The 20394-nt window shown below is 39.9% G+C and overlaps 1 protein-coding gene across 3 annotated transcripts in view; it reads right to left on the reverse strand.

Moving 5' to 3' along the window:
• PRKG1 (protein kinase cGMP-dependent 1) overlaps positions 1-20394 on the reverse strand; it is a 440105-nt gene that overhangs the window by 60207 nt on the left and 359504 nt on the right. For all 3 annotated transcript variants that reach the window (XR_009958878.1, XM_062579493.1, XM_062579492.1), the window contains exons 8-9: positions 15892-15957; positions 8187-8261 (exon numbers count right to left, since the gene is read on the reverse strand). Coding sequence is in view for 2 of the 3 variants with exons in the window: in XM_062579493.1 (XP_062435477.1) it covers positions 8187-8261; positions 15892-15957 (141 nt within the window). In the remaining variant the exon portion in view is untranslated. The remainder of the gene's footprint in view (positions 1-8186; positions 8262-15891; positions 15958-20394) is intronic.

Genomic DNA, 20394 nt, shown 5'->3' on the forward strand with positions numbered 1-20394 from the left:
TCAACCTTGTATCAGACTGACCCCTTGTTTCATTAGTGAGAAATTGCGTCGTTTGGTGCGTTCTGTACAACGACCCTAAAAACAAAATCACACCTAAAAATGAGGCAGAGCTTAAGAGACCATAAAGACGGAGCATAAGTGCGTTTGCACGTGATGGTACCGATAGAGCTAGGAACCCCTCACTCCCATTACTCTGCATCACAGATTTAATTACAACAGTCCCATGACAATCCAAAATAACGGGGAAGATTGGATTTTAAGGTGCTTCAGATTTGGCCAAATTAATAGGAATTTTAAGACAAGTCTTGCCATCAAGGCAATCTGCAACATAAGTGCCACTGCAATCCAGTATTGCTTACATTAGTTATTAATAAGTGTAAGATGCAAGCAGAATTTTATGTGGACTGCAATTAGCAACAAAGTACAGGAAAAAGACTGCAAGCTATATCCAAAAATTAGCTTGAACTTTTAGAAGAAACACATTTTTTAAAAAATTTATTTATTTTACAGCGAGGAAGGTAAAGAAAAGAGCGTTTTGCTTTGGCATCTCAGCTGCTAGTGCGACAGAGGTGTCAATGGTAAGTTTGAAGTTAAGGCTGTATTGAAGTTCTCACTTATAGCAGGATTAAATTTCTTCCATTTCACAGTTCAGTGATTGAATTTCATCTTTGAATTTAACACAATTACTGTGCGGGAGGGTCAAGCGAATTTGCTATGCGCTTTTTGGGTACCATGCTTATCAATTTTCCCAGAGGAAAAAATAGTATATTTTTAAAAATGTATTATTTATTAGTTTTCACTCATCTTTGAAACACAGATCCGCCACTTAGCTCTTTTCCAACAACTGCATGCACCAAAAATTCAGAATTTTCTGCCTATAGCTATTCCCATCACAGCACATCCCGAAAAAGGTTTTTAAAGTTTTTTTTTTAAAATTATTTTATTTTTTTAAAAGGTAAATAGGATGAAACTCATTTCTTTTCTCTGACAACACCTTTTCCAGCTCCACTAAGGGAAGTCAGCACCAGGGAGATTGGGCTCCCCTTATCTCTTCCTCCAACGTTGCTGCCCATACTGGAGCCCATATAACCCCTCTAGAAGACTCTTTTAAGAGTTGGTCAGGTACAACTTGGGACAACTGGCCTAGTAGGTAAGGCCAGAGCCAGAAAAGCAACAAGATAACCCAAACAATTTCCAGCTTCTCTAAAATCAGGACAGAAGTACCACTGAGTTGACTCCATTCGAGTGCCTATCTATCATTTAAAGTCCTTCTGATACAAGTGGGACCCAACTAGCCCATATTCCAGCAGCGTAGTAATATCAGAGCTCTTTATATGGTCTTTGGGACAGCTCTAAAAATGCACAGAATGCCTGATGTCCAGCCCAAAAAACTGAGCAGAAATGTTTTAATGCAACCTTCTCTTCTCTGTTTCTCACGAACGAGAAATTGTGCCAAAAAGTCCTGTTCAAACCTACCATGACTGAGCTACACAAAGCTGTATGTGACCACACTGGGTTTTGTAAAGTATTCTAAGCAAGCCCAGAAGAATAGTTAGATAAATACACCGAAATACTACAAAAGCTTGCTTTATTTTTATTTTTTTTTTTTGCTAGCATTCCAAGCTGACACCTGATACAGCTCATTATTATATCTAACGGTCAGGTTTAGAAGAGAAAAGACATACAGATTATTACCCAAATAAAAGTGATCTGCTTTTAAAAGCTAATTTAATGTATTCCCTGTGAGCTACATAGTGCATTACACAGTGCATTCTCCTCAAGAGGAAAGAAGCCATAAAAGTGTACCCAGTGTCGATATCTGCAGGAGTAATGCACCTATTTATTCCAACAGTTGGGAAAATTTGATGGTTAAACTTGGATACAAACTACAGCTGGCTTCAGTAGGAAATTACAAGCGATTTAAGGCCCAGCTCTGTTACATGCAAAATTCTCCAAACGAAAGAAGTAGTCACACATACCAGCAGTCAAATAACACTACCTAAGGTCAAAACTATGTTCTCAGTGCTTTCTTCCTCCCCTACTCCCCCCAAAAATAGCAGCACATTTAAGCTCATATAGACTTAAAAATGTATGAAATGCATGTAATATGCTGGGCTCAATCCTGATTTCTTTGCAACACTGAGCAGAATTACTTTAATTGTTTATACAGCTTAAAAAAAAAATTGACTGCAACCTCTGCTTTTTCATTAACAATTTTTTCCCCTTCTCTTTTAAGGTGTTCCAGATTTTTTTTCCCCCCTCCCTCCTCCTCATTCTGGCACACACAGCCAAGGCAAAAGCTAGTTCCCATATGTTCACTAATTCAGAAAACAATTGACACAGAGGGAGATGGAGCCAGTTACTACAGCTCTTCACGCTGTCCCAACTTTTGCAACACCGCAAGCCAGAAAATAGCTCCTTTTCCTAAAAGAAAACAAAACAACAAACCCAAAGTAATCCTTTCCTAATACACAACAGTATTTCGTAGATGAAATGAACTGGACAACATTCACCCCAAACCCATGGGCTGGTTATATTGTCCAGCACTGTGCACCACTGTACTTGCAGATGGAGCATCTGCATGCAAAGCTTTCCCACCTCACCAAAACAGGTGTTTTCAAGAAAGTAAGCCACAGTCTGCCAGGAAACATGGCACATTTTTTGTGCAGTAAAGATCATTAGGGCCAAATCCAGCCTTTATAAAGAAGTTGGCAGGAACTTGAACCCTGGCAGCCATAAACCAGCGAAGACCAGATGTCTACAATACTGGCATACAATAATTACGACCAAATCACTGCCAGCAGTCTTTGAATACTACAGTTATATAATTAATAAACAGCAGTCCTTACACACAAGGTGCATTAAGACACATTTTAACCCAGACCAGGAGCGTGCTTTCGCAGCAAGTCCCCTGGCTGTTCCCTCCCCCACCATTTGGCTCATGTCTCAGAGATGGTACAAGGGCACCAGCCTGCTTTCTCTTAAACCAGGAGATGTGCTTCAGGGGCTGATCTAATGTGCTCCAAATGCTATCTAATATTCAGTCCATGGAATCAGACTCAAAGCAAAAGTCCACCAAAATGCATGTACTTTAGATGTCAGGTCCTTGTCACCATGAATTGATTCTCCATGAATCAATTCTTGTTGATCTGTACGAACATGGACCTATCCACATGCAATAAACATTCATCTTCCAGAGACAATCTCTACCTAAAAAAAATTAAAAAAAAAAACCCCAAAAAAAAACTCACAAAGAAAAAGAAGCAGCTATATAGGAAAGAAATAGTAGAGACCCAGTAGCAGCCTTCCAAGGAACACGCCTGAGGAGCAACAGAGGACACTTGAAACCATTTTCTCTTTTTAACATGTTGACCAGGGAGAAGCGAGATGGATTTTGGGATACAAAGAGTTCATCTTGCAAAACAGAATGCTTCAGGCGCAGCACAGGGAACGTCTTAAACGGTAGATGGCATCTGAACACCGGCTACCAGTCACTCTAAGACATAAGGAGCAAGTGTCAGTTCAGCCAGGCACAAGCACATGCTTATCTCTGGCAAGCCCAAAAGTCTTTCTAAACTGGCACCTTAAAAAAAAAATACTAGTACTAGAAGGTATCTTGGTACATATTACCATTTATAAGCAATGAAAGGACAAGAGAAAGGGCACTATAGCATCCCACTTGCTCAAACTGTAAAGCTGTATTTTTATTATTCTTATTAAAATGAAGTCAATTCTACGGTCTACTTTTAAACTCAAAATAGAAGGGCAAAAAACGTAAAAAGGAAAGCATGCATCTAAAACAGAAAAAAAATATATTAACAGCAACCAAAACTGCACCAAAATCTAAGTCAATAAACTGTTAGAAGGATGCTTTGTTACGAATATATTTAGTGAAGAAAGAAGGTTAAAATGACAAAACCGACTCCTCTGGTCAATAAAACAAAACATTTGGATGGAGCTATTCCAAGGCCCTATATGAAAAGCACCGATCAAGTAAAGATGAAGAGAGTCTGAGGCCAGAGCAGCCAGGAAAGGAAGATGCACCAGACATCTACACAAAGGTCCCTGCCTCCTCACGTGATATGAGAGGGAGACAACTTCAGCTTCGAGTATAACACTGTAGGTCCCCAGGGCTGCAAAACAGCTAGAAAGAGGAAGAGTGAAAAATGCAGTCAAGACAGCCTAAGTCCACAGAGAGCCTCAAGCAATCGCATTAAGATGCCGGTGTCCTCACTTCAGTAGGGTATTAACTTCAAGCCCCACTAGCACAGGTGATGAACCTCAGCAGACAATTCTGGATGCAACAGGAGAAAATGAGTGCAGGGAACCTGGTCATCCACACGGATACGCTGTCTGGCTGGGTAAAACCCAGGCAGCTGCCAATTTTTCAGGCTTGCCAGTGGGGTGACACCTCGTCGCCATCCTTGTCTCTGTGACATGGCAGAGGGCTCTCCCTTGCTATAGCCACGTCAGATAAAGGCGGCACCAAGCTAGAGGGGAACCTCCTCTGGTGACAGTGTTAAGGTGGTGCATGGTGATTAACTTCAGGAGTCTTCCAAGCAGGAAAGACCCCAACAGAAGTGATTAGTATGCACAGAGTTAATAGCATTCTCCAAAGTGTTTGCACTCAGCATCAATAACTGCATTAAAAACCACCTGTTTCCTCTTGGATTTCTGAGGGTTTCAGTAGTGGATCCACCTGGAACTAATCTACATACATAAAGGTTTTCTCCTTTAGACATTTGCTTCCTGCACAGAATAACAGGCAGCGTGTGCTGAACCTGAGCCTGGCACTGGGACGGAAGCGTTGTTCTACTGAAATAGCTTCTGTTTTTCTGGAAAGTGAGCCAAGTTAAATGCTCGCATCTTTGCTTCACTCACCTTTATGCCGGTAAGGATGCAACTGTAATATTAATTAGTCAATGAGTTAACTTATTTGAAAATAGCTGAGGAGTGGTACACTGATTTTGTACTGTTTCTCTGAAGATGTCTCTATGACTTTTAACTTAATCAAGAGATTTAACGCAAGAACGTACGTAAGCAGAGCTGCCAACCCCACACCTGCAAAAAACATGAAAATGTCTCTCCAAAATGTGATACTAATAAGATATTAGAGGGAAACAAGCAAATAGGTCCTGGTGTTAAGGCATTTACAGCTCTTATTAATGTTCCCTGTAATCATGAGGATTAAAAGAAGATCTAGAACTTAACTTCTACCTCATAACTTCTGCCTCATACCCTCCCAGACGCGTCCTACAGAAACACCACTACTGGACTAACAAATTTCCATCCAGCACAGAGCAGGTGCTCTATCTGCTTCCACGCAAGTCATTTTGGATAGCTTAAACAGTCTCTGGGGTGGCTTTAGCAAAACGATGTTCATACAGGGACCAACCCTTTCCATCAGCTCTATGGCTGCAGTGTTGCTCTAGCAGAGATTAACACCCCCCACCCCACGTGCCTATATCGACCAGGAGCAAGCTTTGACACTCTAATAGTCTTTGAATGATCTCTTTTGTGTTTATTATGCATGATTAGGCTTGCCGAATTTCTGATCTTCCAAGGGATTATCTCGATCCACCTGATACCTGGTGAGATAAGTTTATATAGAAAATTTCTATCCATCCAAAGGCTTTTTGTTTTTTCTATTTCTTGTCATCTGCCATACAAGCCCAGAAAATGAGATGCTGGCTACAAGGAAGTAAAAAGAGGAGGGTGGAGTGTGCATGGGGGGAACCCTAAACCTAATCCTATTATGTGATTTCAATTTTGTCAAGCAGAGCCCTTTACTGAACCTGAATGTGCTTTATATGCCAAGTTCTTCCATTTCACAGACTTCCCCTTGGAAAAGATAAGCTTGTGAAGGACAATTAGCTGAAGCTAATTAACAGCAGCATGAAAATGAATCAAGGTTAGATTTCCTCCAAAGTCTATTTTTCTCCCAGAGGGGTTTTATCTCGTCAGATACCAAAACAACAACTTTTGAGCCATAAGACATTACGGAGCAGCTTACAATACATCCCACTCCACTCTCAAAAGTGACTTGGTAATTTTTACTATTCTATTCATCTTTTTTTCCAGGCGTGCACCTGCTTTCAAGAAGTCAAGCAAACATGAATACATTATTTGACTAATAAATGCCATAGTTTTTGAAAGAGCATTCCTTTCGCGATGCTTTGCAGGGCGGACAGCACCGCTCCCTTCCGCTTCTTCAAAGTCAAAATGTCAATGTGCAAAGGGCAATAGTGTCATTGCCACCTACGGTCTTGAGTGACACTGTTCGAGCACAGACCTCAGATTTTTTAAACTGTTGCTATAGAAAAGAAAAAAAAAATTATTCAAACTGCCTTTTGGGGAAACAATCCCTGTATCACTGGAAAGCCTTCACTTTGCCCTTCCATTTGTACAAAGACCTTGGCATTAGAAGAAAAGAAGAGGAACACTGAAGATAAAAGCTCAAAAATGTTACAGCCAACATTGGTCTACTAATTACTAAAATAAAGAGTTTACCCAAACCATGGCCAAGGCTGCAGTCTCCTTAAAGGCATGTTATAAAGTAGAATTAGTGCTAAGTGGACAATGTGTCCTGAAAGGTCCTCCCCAAAAGTCACAAAGCTCCCTTGGTCTTCCAATATCATCTGTCCACATCATCCATCATGCATAAATGTGGCCCGTAGCAATACATTACTGTACAATACTCTATTAATAAATACAGCTAAAAAGTCATAAATGTGAGAAGACAGACTACGAAACGCGATATGGCAAGATTTATTTGCAAACTTTGCTTGGTGCTAATGGACTGTGGTGTAATCTCATAAAGCGTCTGTGCATGATGTTATTATGTTAATACTTAAAAAAAAAAAAAAAGCCCCAATTTTATTACCAACATTTTCTTCCATTTTATTTTGATGAAAATGCAAATAACCCAAACAGTAAACGTAATAAAATAAGTAAATCATCATAGCAGATGCCAAGGCTACTTGTGATCCTCTCTCTGGAGCTGCTTAGGTTAATTTTCTGACACTTAGGTTAATTTTCTGACACTTCATAAAGTGCTTTATATAAGCTACCACTGACACTTCATAAAGTGCTTTATATAAGCTACCACTGACACTAAAACATCAAATTTAACCATCTAGGTCCTTCTCATTTTCTCTCCACATAAGTGCCAAATACCTTCGTTATATGCTATTTCAAACCTCTCTAGATTAATGAGGGGTCACCACTTAACAGCAAACTTGAAATTTAGATCACTGAATAATACTACGACACTTCCTGAGAAAACAGTTAACCCTCTCCTTTTCTTTAATACAGTAGTAAAGTTAAACACATGATTCAAAGCTAATGATAAAAGAAAACTGAAGTCACTGTATATAAAGAAAAACAGGAAAAATAAGATGTTTATCTTCAGCACCACTCTAATCAGAGCATGCTCCTCTTAAAAAAAAAAAAAAGTATATTGCCAGTATAGAATCAGAGTGTAAATATACCAAAATCTATTAAAAAAAAAAAACCCAACAAGTTGTAGCTCAAGAATGAATTGTGAGTGGGATTTTTTGAGTATATTCTAAAATTACAGTACACAATAGCTCACTTTTCAAAGGAACATATATTTACGGCTAGGATTTTAGATGAGCGTATTGCTTCACATCAAAATAATTGCAGCATGCACAGAAAAACGACACCTCAATTTCACATTCATCTTCTCTGAAGACATTTCTGCTTTGTAAAAATTCTTTAAAGACATAAATCATATTAAATAGCTTGCTTCACTACTTGAAGTTTTAGAATTCTCTAATTTCTCATCTTGCAACGTGTCAAGAAAACTATTTTGCAATTTTTATTTTATTTTATTTTTTTAAATCTAATGCTTTGCTGGACTCGAGCAGTGCTATTAAGAGAGATGCTGGGAGCACTGGCCACCAGTGTCAGACCAGGCACTCTGCTCCTTCCATAAGGATGGAGAGAGCAAGACTGGTAGAAAGAGGTTCCCTCCAGGGTGAAGAAAATAAAACAAAACCCACAAAACACAGAGGAAGAGCCTAATTCACTGCTACTTATGCTATTTTACACAATTATGTTGGGGAAAAAAATCCTTTTTGAAGTTACTGTGATTTGCTGTCAATAAATACAGGCTGCGGAACGCAAAACGAGTTTTACACTGAACGCAACGAGTTGACACTTACTTCGCTTTCGCTTCGGCATCTTCATAGGCTTTATTGGAAACGTCATCTAGACCACCAATTAGATGTTTGAAGGAGCTGTGAAAATAAAGATAGAGGGTGTTTTATTTATTTATTTTTTTTTAAAAAAAAAGTTTCCATTTTGGAGCCAAGCAAGCAAATTGGGGATCAACCATAGCCTGCCCCTTGATGACCACGGGACAGCTAAGACCACCTAAACCTGGGCCACAGCAGGGCATGCACTGGAAGCCCAGCCTCAGACACACTTGAGAAAAAGTGAAAGTGGAACAACAAGGCAACCCAAACTCATTTCTCCAACTTTTGGCAGGAAGGCAGGTGTTTTGTCTAAGCCAAACTGCTTGATGACATTAAAGAGGAAATTTAGATTTAATTTGGTTTAACGGAGTGCAAGACAAGGCGAAGCCTTAGGAGCGCCCGATACATTCGATGCCGACCTCTCTTCTGTACACGCGGAGAGCATCTCGAGCGGTCCCCTAACACCATCCTCTGCCCCCAGGAGAGATGCAAAGGGCTCAGTCATGTTGGAAAAAGGGTTGGAATGAATATCGTTTTATATCTTGAGCGACTCAAACAAGTGGACCCAATAAGTTTCTACCTTAAATCATTTACTCAACTAGCAGACATCAGTAAAAATTTTTAAAAGTGCAACTGCTAAATCTTACAAGCTATTCAGTAGATGAAGAAAACATACGGTAGGTTAATCATTTTCCCTGAAGCATTTGGTTTAAGATCACATGACATTATATAGCATAGAGTGCCATACATAGGCGGATTAAAAATCTATATATTGAAAAGCCTCAAACTTCAGCTGTTATTTTATATATACATATATAAGGCTATAACAGGCCTTTCTGGTACAATCACTTGCATAATTATAGTTATCACAGCTCTGGAAATATCCTTTAGCTACATGAATTCCCCCATTTTTTTCACCCCCACTTTGTTTAATCCGTATTTTAAGTTATACGATCCAAGAAGTCATGTACACAGCATGGGGAAGAGGACCTCATTAATTAAGAGGAAAAGGCAAAGGTTCCTTTGCTCTACCATGAAAATTGTGTTAGAGGACATATATATATATATATATATATATATAATGTTACAATATATATTTCAAAATGTGATACGTGCTCAGCAGGCTGTAATTTTCAATTTTAAGAGATGTGATCTTTGAAACAAAATTTCTTATTCAGTAGCATGCCTGAAATAAGAGTTCTGTGCCGCTGTTTGACATATCAAGAATGTTGTTTTTTCCCAAAAAGAAACTGCAATGCCCCCTGCTACAAAAAGCAAACAAAAAAAGCACCTAGGCAAAATACATCAACCAAGTTGTTTGTTGACATTCACTTCATAAATCACTGCCGAGAGCAGTAAGGATTAACAGAATTCAGTTAATTCTACAGGGCTCCAGATGGAAGAGTCAAAGGTTCAAGAGCTGAAGACCCACCAAGACCCATCCACAGTCTAGCCCTGCTAGAGGTCACCACAACCGCTGGCATCGCTAGTATGAGGTGTGCTAAGTCAGCCAGATTTGTCGTGCACCTCCCAGAGCGTGGCATATGCCAAATTTTTGGGGCCAAACATACACCATTTGGGCCATAGGCTCTAAACAAAACCCTTAAAAGAAAGCTATGATAGAAAAGCAGGACAGAGCTACCAACAGACAAGGACGGAGCTAGCAACATTCACTTGCACCACAAGCTTATTTAGACAAGTAAGCAAGACTGTGCCGCACTGTAACCATCCTGATGTGCTCCGAAACACAGCCCAAGGCTTAATACACCTTGCTAAAATAGCAGGTCTTGATTGGCTTTAATGTGGGTAGGAAAACAGGGTGAGGTTAAATATTCTAATTTTTGGCAATGTGATTGCTGTTGATGCATCATTTTGGTCACAACTTCCCAAGAACCTCAGCAGAAAACAGCTCAGGTTTTCCCTCTCATAGCCCCCCCGCCCCCTTCTCATCGTTTCCATTTTTTTCCTCATAACCAATTTTCTCCATGGATAAACTTCACCCCAACTGGGAAAAAACACTAAAACAGCAAAAAATGAAAATCTCTCAAGGAAGTGTTCAGCTTGTATAGAGTCAGTCATGCTAAGATAATGCTTTATTTTATTTTGCTCTGCTTTCTGTTGCCAGAAGGGTCCATATAGCAGCCTTTCCTGTGTTACAAGCTAAAATAAGGCTTCCAGATAAGGAGAGGGAAAAAAAAAAAGTCACTGCACTATCTCTCCCTCCAGCTTTTTAGAAAGAAAACCACACGTGCAGACTCAGTTTTCCTTTGCTAATGGGATCTGCAAGCAAGTCGAAGCTGTCTGAAAATATCCAAAAGGTTTAAAATCTCTTTAAAATTCATGCATCAATTGTTATGTTCTCACAAGGCTTCTCGTCGAATCCTTAGGGCTATCAAAAATATTTAAAAGCTGGCTCTTAGTCAAACAATTCAGGAGCAGCTGTGCCTCAGCTTTTATTGGCTCTTTAGCTTCATAACATTTATACGAGGCAATTTTGTCCTACCAGCACCCACAAGGTTTAAATCCAGCAAGTCTCAGCACTCCAGTGCTATATTGTTATAAATGTATAAGCAACATATGCATTTGTTTATTCAGATTGAGCTACTAAACAAATGCTCAGAGTTCTCCTACTAGGATCCACACACTTAAAAAAAAAATCAGAAAATGTTTTATAAAAAATTTCCAGGAGGGTCAAGCCATCAAATTCTGCATATTGACATAGCAGGTCTTCCCCAAGCAGTCCACTGTACCTCTACAGCAACCCCTGACAACCCGTTTAGGGAGCCTGAGAATTCACTAACACAAGCCACGAATTTTCTCTTGAAGGGATGGAAGAGTAAAGGACATCCGACAACTAAGAACCACTATAAAATATTAGTATGTCTGCCTAAACCTTATCTTTGATCAGAAGAAAACGATAACCCTGCAACAAGCGTTCTTGTTTCCCAAGTATCTAAAGGGTTGTAGAAATTCATTGAAATGGCTAGAACAGTTTATTGCATAGGTTTACAACTCCCAAGAACAATATACAGGTTTTTATTTACTCCTTCACATGGCCTTTGCTTTATTTGGATGGATTTCTATCCTGGATGTCAAGAGAGATGACCAAAGCATTTCACAGGTTTCACTTTCTAATTGAAATAGAGCATTCAAATGACCAACCTGTCTGCTAAACTTTTGGAGCTCATTTTATAACTCTTATTCTATTTTCCTTGATGGGCTAGTGGAACCTCAGATGACGTGCATGGACATATTCAAACTCTGAATACAATCTGAAATTCTCTTGGACTTATCCTACCTATTACTAAGCCCACTTCTTTGAAGTACACCTAAACAATGAGGAGGACAACATCAGTTTATTCCGATAAGGAGACAACTTATATTGTTACAGCAAATAAAGGATTTATATTATGTCCTTTTTTTTAGGGGGGGATGATTAAAACGAGACAGCACTGCAATGCAGTCATCCCAAGAGCTTGAGCAAGTGCACTAACGCAGCCCCCTCACCTGGAAATACCCTGCTGGAAACTCATTGCCTTTTCAATATCTGGGTTTTCAAAATATTGGTGGGACGTTAATCCAAAGCCAACTAGCTCTTCTGCTTCAGCTACTCCCACAAGACAAAACTTCAAGATTATAAAGCAACTCCTTGTAAATAATTTCCTAAATATGTCACCTTTCTTGCAATCCAGATTTCAGCTCATTAGACAGGAGGAATCCTAGGGGCCCTCATCGAGGCCATTTCCCTCAAGAGGTCCTTTAATTTCTCACTGCTCTATTTTCAATATCTAGAGTCATAGTTACAGACCTACTTTCAAAATTTAAGCTAAATGAAAATGGTATTACTTGATCCAAGGTTATTTTCCTTGGTCAGCTTATCACTGCCTACCAAAACCAATCTGTGACAGCATATTCATTACGGGTCAAAGCCTACTCTGACCAGCTCTGTTGTTTCAACGGCTCTGTGCATGCTATGATATTTGTGGATATCTGGGATGAATGCAGTTATTCTCCCTCTTTATACCTGGAAATTTAGTCATTAGCACAATTCCAGAAATCTCCCTCTACAAAAGCTTTACAGATTTTGATATTCCTACCCAAACACAGCCAATACTCTTATTACCTTCTTCAAAGTGATTTTGACCCAAAACAAATACCCATGCTTGATGCCTCCTCTGTATTAGGTATCAGTCTATTAAAACCCTAGGGAACGCTACTTAATTACCTTTTTAACCTCATTTTTTCCTCCAATTGCGTTCAATAGCTGTGCTTCAGATATGGTTGCTCTTCTATCATACTACCTTTACCCAGGAGCAAATTTTGCATCTTTACTCCCGACAAACAAAATGCCCTTGCATTTTCCGGGCAAGCCTCTGATTCCCTCTGTGGGGCTGTCCCCAGTCAGCGGGTTCCGGCTCCTTGCAGAATCCCCGAATTTGCAATGGATTCCTGGCAGGATTAGTCATAATGGCTGCAAAACCTCCCTTCTTTATTCAGTCGCAGCTTGGGTGGTTTCACCGATTCCAGTTCCTGGCTATTTCCACCATTTTGCCTTTTCTTTTTCTCCAGAGGCTACCTGTTTTTCCTTGCTTTCTCATCTGCTCTAAACGCCTATTGCTTTTGTTCGTTCTCCAACGTACCAAACCTACTCCTCCATGCCATTTTTCCTCTGCTAGCTCACATCTTCCCCTTCTTCACAATCACTGATCTCCAAAAGTCACGGTCCCTACAGAGGCATCCCCTCTCCACACGCTCTTTCTGGTGGTATCTGCAACACACACAATGCATATGGCACCTGCTTCTTTTCCTCTATCACACCTTAAAAAAAATAAATAAAATTAAAAAAAAACTCCATCAGTTTGAACACCGGAGCCATCTCTGGTTGCAACTCATACTAATTCCTCTCCTCTACGAACTCTATCAGTTGACTTATTTTCTATTTACAGGCCCCCATTGATTACATAGTCCCAAAGATACTAATTTCAGAAAATAAGATGTGCAGACTACATGAAATACTTCACAGACATCTAGTTTAAAACAGCAACTGAATCAAAAACTCAGTATTGATCCTGTAGCTTCTTCACCGTTGGGCTCAGCAAGCTAGTTATATCTGTTTAATTTTAACTGCTTCTCAAGAGCTTTGGATACCAGTGATTTCCTTGTTGATACGGTAGAATCAATTGCTGTCCATGAGCAGTAGAATAGTATTTGCAAGTAGTACTAATACACACCGTATATATATTTCTATAGTATTTATATATTGCTGCCTCAATAGCTGCACGAGAGCAGCTACTCATCTCCTCCAACAGCTGCCAGGAGCTCACATCGCAATAGAAAAATATTAGGCAACCTTAATGACAAGCCTTGCTCCCTGTTCTGCACCAAGGGTAACAACTCCTAACCATAGGGAAAGCCAACGTCCCCCTTCTATTGATACCTCGTGTCTAATCTGATGGGAACATTTTTATACTGGGGATTATTTAAAACTGAATATTTTAATATGGAAATAATATTAAAATGGGAATTCCCCCCCCCCTTCCATTAGCAGGACAGTATTTGCACATTTGCCAAACTTGGGAGAAATCCTAATAAGTTTTCACTGTATTAAAATGAACTTCTACACTTGTCCACACACCTGTAAAACAATAACCTTGGAGAAGGTAAGAGCTATGACAAGAAAGTCAGAATAGGTCAGGACAACTGGATAGCCTTCCTTGAACTATAAATACTACTATAAATAGTATTACTTGTCTTGCACTATAAATACCATTTGTATAAATAGTGCTAGTTTGCTAGTAATTGCAGGACATTACCAGAATCTCTGGTATATGCTGCGGATTAACTACCCGCTTCACAAGTTAAATTTAACTTGTGCTTCCTTACTATCTCAAGGGCATAAAGGAGAAAAAGGCACCTTACACAAGCAAAGAAACAGTTGGTAAAATGCTCTGAAAGGATTAACTCTGGAATTGCTACAGTTATTTATTTATTATTTTTTTTAATGTTTACAGCGTAGAAACATAAACCTTCCTTACAGAATCAGTGCGGGGAAAAAAAAGTGCAAGAGTTACTTGTTGCTTCATATTTCTCTGAACCAGTATTTTTTAAAATATCTCATTGAATCACTTGTCACACACACACACACACACACACACAAAAAGCCACTGAGCCATGTGTCCTAAAGTTCACCATCTGTTTACAGTGGATAGATCACAATAATCTTCAACTGAGCAGAAGCTAACCAGCTCATCGTGGCTTTTTTTGAAGAACATTATTCCTTCAGTTTTGTTGTCTCAGAATTTTACATTTTTGGAAATGAAGGACTGAAAGAAAACTCAGGATACAGTTTAGGCAAAACTCCTGTGTTAGAGCAGAATCAAGTGTACTTAGACCCTCCCTAAAGGATAGGCATCAAAGCATCTCTTATTCATCTCCTCCAAACATAAAAATGAGTTTCAAGGGCCACACCAAAGCTCCAGCCAACCCACTGTCCTTTGACTGTGTCTTGCCTTGATAGCAGATACTTGGGGAAGAGTATAAGAACGGACCAACCATTTATGGTATCTACTGCTTTGGACATTCTCCCGAGCCCTTCGGATTTCCTAATCCTGAGGTAGGTTCTAGATATGGATTTCTCTTCCATTAGCTGCTCCATTTCCTTTTGGACACTTCCAGATCTATACTGTACTCCTTTTTAATCATCTCTTTGCCAGGCTAAGGAGCCCACATCTACTTTGCCGTCGGTCAAATGGAATCTGTTCCCTCTTTCCATCATTCTTTTTAAGATATTCTTTTTACCATTTTCCGGGTATAATGCGATCGCTTTTGGGTTGAGGGAATGAGAACAGCCCCCAGCATGTAAAATGCCACCAAGTCACGGATTTATTTTGCCCCCCCCCCCCCCCCAAAAAAAATTCCTAACATCCAATTTGTTTTTTTGATCGCTACTGAACTCTGAGCTGGTATTTTCATAGAAAAAAAAAAATCTATTACAGAATTATGAGCTTTTCCCAAGCAGGAATAACACATACAGCTAACACTTTCCAGTGTGAAGGTGGAAGACTTCTCAGCATCTCTCAATGGCCTCGTTCAGTGTTTCACTGCCCTCACAATTCAAAAAAAAAAAAAAAAAAAAAAAAAACAACCAAACAAACAAAAAAAACCCTAATAATCATGCTGAATTTTCCAACTTTTCTGTATTGCATAGAGGAAGAAAATGATTATTTTACTTTTCTGATCTCCTCTACCTTCTTCAAGGCATGGTACTTCAAGTGAGCGCTCTCCAATCCCACATGGGATATAACGATGTGTTGCTCTTACATTTCCCCAGGAAGATTTATTTCTCCCGAGACATTTTGCTGACTTGTACTCGGTCTGCGTTCCACTATAACACCCGGATCCCTTTCCACGGTAATGCTATCTCCCCATTTATCTCCATTTTGTCTTTATGCGCTTCTTCCTGATTTCCTGCATTTGTCTCTACTGAATTTCATCTTATTGATTTAGTGGGGCCATCTCTCCAACTCATCAAGGACACACATAATATACTGCAAAGCTATTATTCAAAATTAAGTGACATCTCTACAGAAAGTCTCTCGTTTCAGAAAAGAAACTGTGGGGTTGAGTATCGCCAGTTCACACCTTTTACAAGATAGGAAAATTAAGTACTTACTCTCTGTCTATGACAAGACAAGTTACCGCTTCAGCCGCGATGACATTGGCTGTTCTGACATCCTCCCTGGAAGAAAAATGTATTTCTTAAGCGAGTGATATCATTTTCATTACTATCTTTGTGCTTCAAACTATACATCATTATCAAGACATTTCTGGAATACTTGTTTTTGACAGGCTGGGTCCCTACCACGCGCACCAAAGCATGAGTTATCAACATAAGAGTGCATTTTATTCAAAGGCACTGAAAAAAAATCTTTCCACTTAAGAACCATAAATAGATTACAAACAAAATTGGTCCACCTCTTTCACACGTGTCTAATTCATTTAGACCAGAACATTTTTATACCGATACCTACTAATATTTGAAACATCTATTTAACATAGATAGAATTCAGAATTATAAGATCTAAAATTCCATTAAGTCGTTGTGTCCATTTTTGCCAGTATACTAATATGCTATTAAGGGAGAATTTCAAATTTTTGGTTGTTCATTAACTCAATTTAAAAACTTCACGTACACATCCAATTATCTCACATGCTCTTCTGTCACCTTTATTGCTATTTTCAGATTATAGACGAGTGAAATACAGATGTTTATGGCTTCCGTTAAAGTAATTTAAATAACCCTTAATACTGGAGATTGAAAGGCATGGATAATGTACTTGGTATCTCTTAGAAAAAAAAAAAAAAATCAAGAAAGCACTGATGTAGAACAAATGCAACTTTGTAAGGAGACTGGATTTAGCGCAAACACAAATTCCAGAGCTGTATTGGCTCTTATAAATGCAGAAAGACACAGGATTTGGACCTTTCCTGATGCTCTGCGCAAGCAGAGCTCTGTGCAAGGAAGGAGAAAAGAAAAAATAAGTGACAGAACTTCACTCTGCTGCTCAGGAACGACCCTATCTGGTTAAAAAAGGGGGAGGGGGGAAAGGAGAGAAAAAAAGAAAAACAACACTGCATTGCTCCTGCCTGACTGACTTTGGAGCACAACCGTCCCACCAGAAAAGAAAGAGGTGCTATTAGCAATAGGGCAAAAAAGCAGTAAGGTCGCGAGCAAGCAGCGCCGGAGAGGAAAGCCCGGTCCATGGGAAAGCTCTGCAGGGGAGGAAAAAAAAAAAAATTGATATATTTGGAGGCCGACAGAAACATTCCTCCTTTTGGCATGCAGCTGTGAAATACGTGACACGCTCAGCCTCTGCTTACGCTCGAGCACCGTCTCTCGCTAGCGTTTGCCCGCAGATTTGCGAACGTTATCTCAAGCCACGCAGCCGATCTGCCCCTTAACCTCAGCCGTATTAACGCAAAACGAGATGTTAGCACGCGCGGGAAAGGTAATATTCAGCAAGCCAGCCCCTTAGCCCCAGCGGATCGCGTAAAACCCAACCATCCGGTATTTTAAAGGATTTTCTCGCAAGCACTGACGCCGATGCTTCGTCGCCGGAGTATTCATCGCCGCTTCCCGAGAGCCAGGGCTCGTCGTCGGAAGAATCGCCTTCCCTGTCCGAATAATCCATGGGCGACGATCGCCCGCAGCATTTCCTCCTAGGAAACCTCCCGTTTCCTCCCAGCCCGTTCCTTTATTTGTCTCCGCTGGCATTTTACAGCCCCTCCGACTTAAAACTTGCCAAAGGTCGCAGCTGCTCGGGGGGGGTTTTTGCTGCGCCTCCCTGGGAAACGCGAGCAGGGGCTGTTTCAGAGCCGCAAAGGAGGATGTATTTCACGTGTCCCGCTGCCAGCGCCCTCCCTGCTGAATCGTGCCCGTCCGCAAAAAAAAATAAACTAAACTAAACTACACCCTAGCAGGATGCTCCTCCGTGACGGTGCTTAAGCTGGCGCTCACGAACCCCGCGCTGGACGCAGGCTCTAGCGCCCCACAAGCCTCGCAGTGACTTTTTTTTTTAAGCCTAAAGAGCATGGGAGTCCTCTCTGCCAGCTCTGAAAAATCCTAAAAAGGGGGGGGGGAAATAGCCAAATCACTACAAATCACTCAAAAATACATCTTGCATCAGTATTAAGTGTACAACTGTCTTACTTAACAGCAGAAGAAACACACGCACAGGAAGAATTTCAGGGTTATAATTTGCCAGGTATTTCAGTATATATGATATGTTTCAACAGTTGTTTCTGATAAGCTGTCAACTGAAATTTGTAAGATTATTCTTTTTTCTTCTTTCTTATAAAACCATTTCCAGGAAAGCCTTCCCATAATACTTTATTCACTACCCTGGCTTTATAACACAGCATTTGAAAATATGAATATGTAAATTATAGGGAGCTTTGATTAAGGAAAGGATCATTTCCCGATTCTATTTACTCAGATTTTTTTTTTTAAAAAAAGAGTTAAACTTTATCCCCAAAATGCAGTACTCTCAAAAGTGTGCTTTTTTTTTGTTTGTTTTTTGTTTTTTTTGGGGGGGGTGGGGTGGGGGGGGGGGAGTTATTGCCATTCCACATCCCCTAATTCAACCTGGACACTGGCTGTCTCATAGGTCCTACCCCATCATAACCCTTAACAATTCCAATACAGTTCTTCAAATAAACAGAAGCTACATTTTGGAAGGTTTAATTCAACAATATACCATATAACCACATATACCTTATATACCAAAATAACCACGTAAACCCTGTATTTGCTTGAAATTTGCTATTGGAACTTCTGTAACTTTGCTGCTCTATATTATATCCTGAGCAGGAACGCAAAACGGTGCAAACTTAGCACTATGCTTGCATGACTTCGCAGATCAATTCTTCCCTGCCAGGTGCCCGGGCTACCTGTAAAAAATAGCATTTATTATTAGGTGTGAGTACACTAGCATGGGAAGTATGGAGTTTACAGTCGAGCCTCTTTCGCTGTTCTTTTGCCTGGCATCACGTCAGGCCCAATTAAATTCAAGGCAAAACCTAAATGAGAAGCATTTTTAGGTTGTGGGTGGGTAACATCTTCTCCTTAAAAAAACTAGGCTTTTTTTTCTTAAATAAAACCAAATTTGGACACCTGGTCTCAGAATAATCAGTAAAGATAACTTTTACCTCCAATTTAGAGCACAAGAGTGTAGCCAGGGAACGATCAAGAAAATTTAAGGGGAGATGGAACTGTTATTTTTGAGCCATTACCACTAAATAATAGTTGCTAATTGATTTTTTCCCCCTCCTTCACTTATTTCGGATATGTGCTCTCTTAAATACCTCAAATCAGGCTCACGGAGAATACCTTGTTAAGAAACGCTTGGGGGCAGATTCTGACCCGCCTACACTTGGTGGATGGTCGAGATCCTTCTGCAATCTTCGCAAGTAAGAATGGGCTACCAACATTTGTAGAGATGGAGAAGGGGGGAAAAAAACCCAAATTACTAAATTTACATTTTGGCAATGTCACTCTAAGGCTCCTAAATTAATTCAGTCTAAAAAAAATAAAATTAAAGATCAGCACACAGTCTCTGCTTCATAGAAAGGCATCGTTGCAATCACTAGTGGAGATGACATGATCCTCATGCATTTTTAGCTACAGTAGCTGAGTTTGCAGGGACTTTGCACGCAAGGCATTAGCCCTGCGGCAGCCTTCAAGCCAACTGAGGTAGGATGGGCATTGCTTTCCTTGGAAACACACTGTGATTACCAGAGGCATCTCCTGCAGGTAACGTTATCTGAAAGATCGGGGCTATTCGTGCGAATGAAAATATCACCTTACCTATGTGGAAGCAAAAGTTCGGGGTTGATCTTGTGGTACCCTCAATTGTTAAATCAGCATATACCCAAATAGAGAAACTACCTAATAACATGTACAACTTGGAAAAAGCTTCACTTGAAGTGAGACATGCTTTTTTTTTCAAAAAATCATATTGTTGCTAAATGAAAAAGCATTAAAAAAAAAAATCACAGCTTCTATAAAAGCAATGAAATACGATAGCAAAGAGGCTTTGCTTCAAAACACCACAATTTGAAGGTATGTATCAAACCACACATACACTTCCACACACACTACCCTGCAATTTCGGTTATATAGCTACTGGGAAAGGAAAACCAACACTCTGTTGGTCGAGAAAATTCTGCTCTTCACTTGCTGCACCGACACATCCCAAAGCAAACGAAACTCCCAATAAACGATGCTAAGAGCACGCCGAATTTTAATTCAAGACTCCCCCTACAAGTAACGATGTGCTGGAATTGTTTCAAGATTGTGAGCAGAGCCTCCAAATTATCTTCTGTTTCATGTTAACGATGGATGACATTTCATGCAAAGAAAAACGCCCGGGGTGCTTTTGCTTTTTTTCAGTTTCATGAATGATGTAAAATCAACCCCGGTTCATACAGTGTCATGTACCTGGATATGAAACATAAAGGCTTTAATTAAACTGATTTTGCAATTATTGCATTTATTTGAGGAAACAACCCTGCGAGCATTCACTCGTCAGCTTTGCAACAGGCTGCAGCACAACCTTAAAGAAGTTACTTCACCACCGATATCCAATTCCTGCATTAAAATGAGAAAAACGTTTTA

Source organism: Rhea pennata, chromosome 7 (genome assembly GCF_028389875.1).
Source record: "Rhea pennata isolate bPtePen1 chromosome 7, bPtePen1.pri, whole genome shotgun sequence".
Taxonomy (NCBI): Eukaryota; Metazoa; Chordata; class Aves; order Rheiformes; family Rheidae; genus Rhea; species Rhea pennata.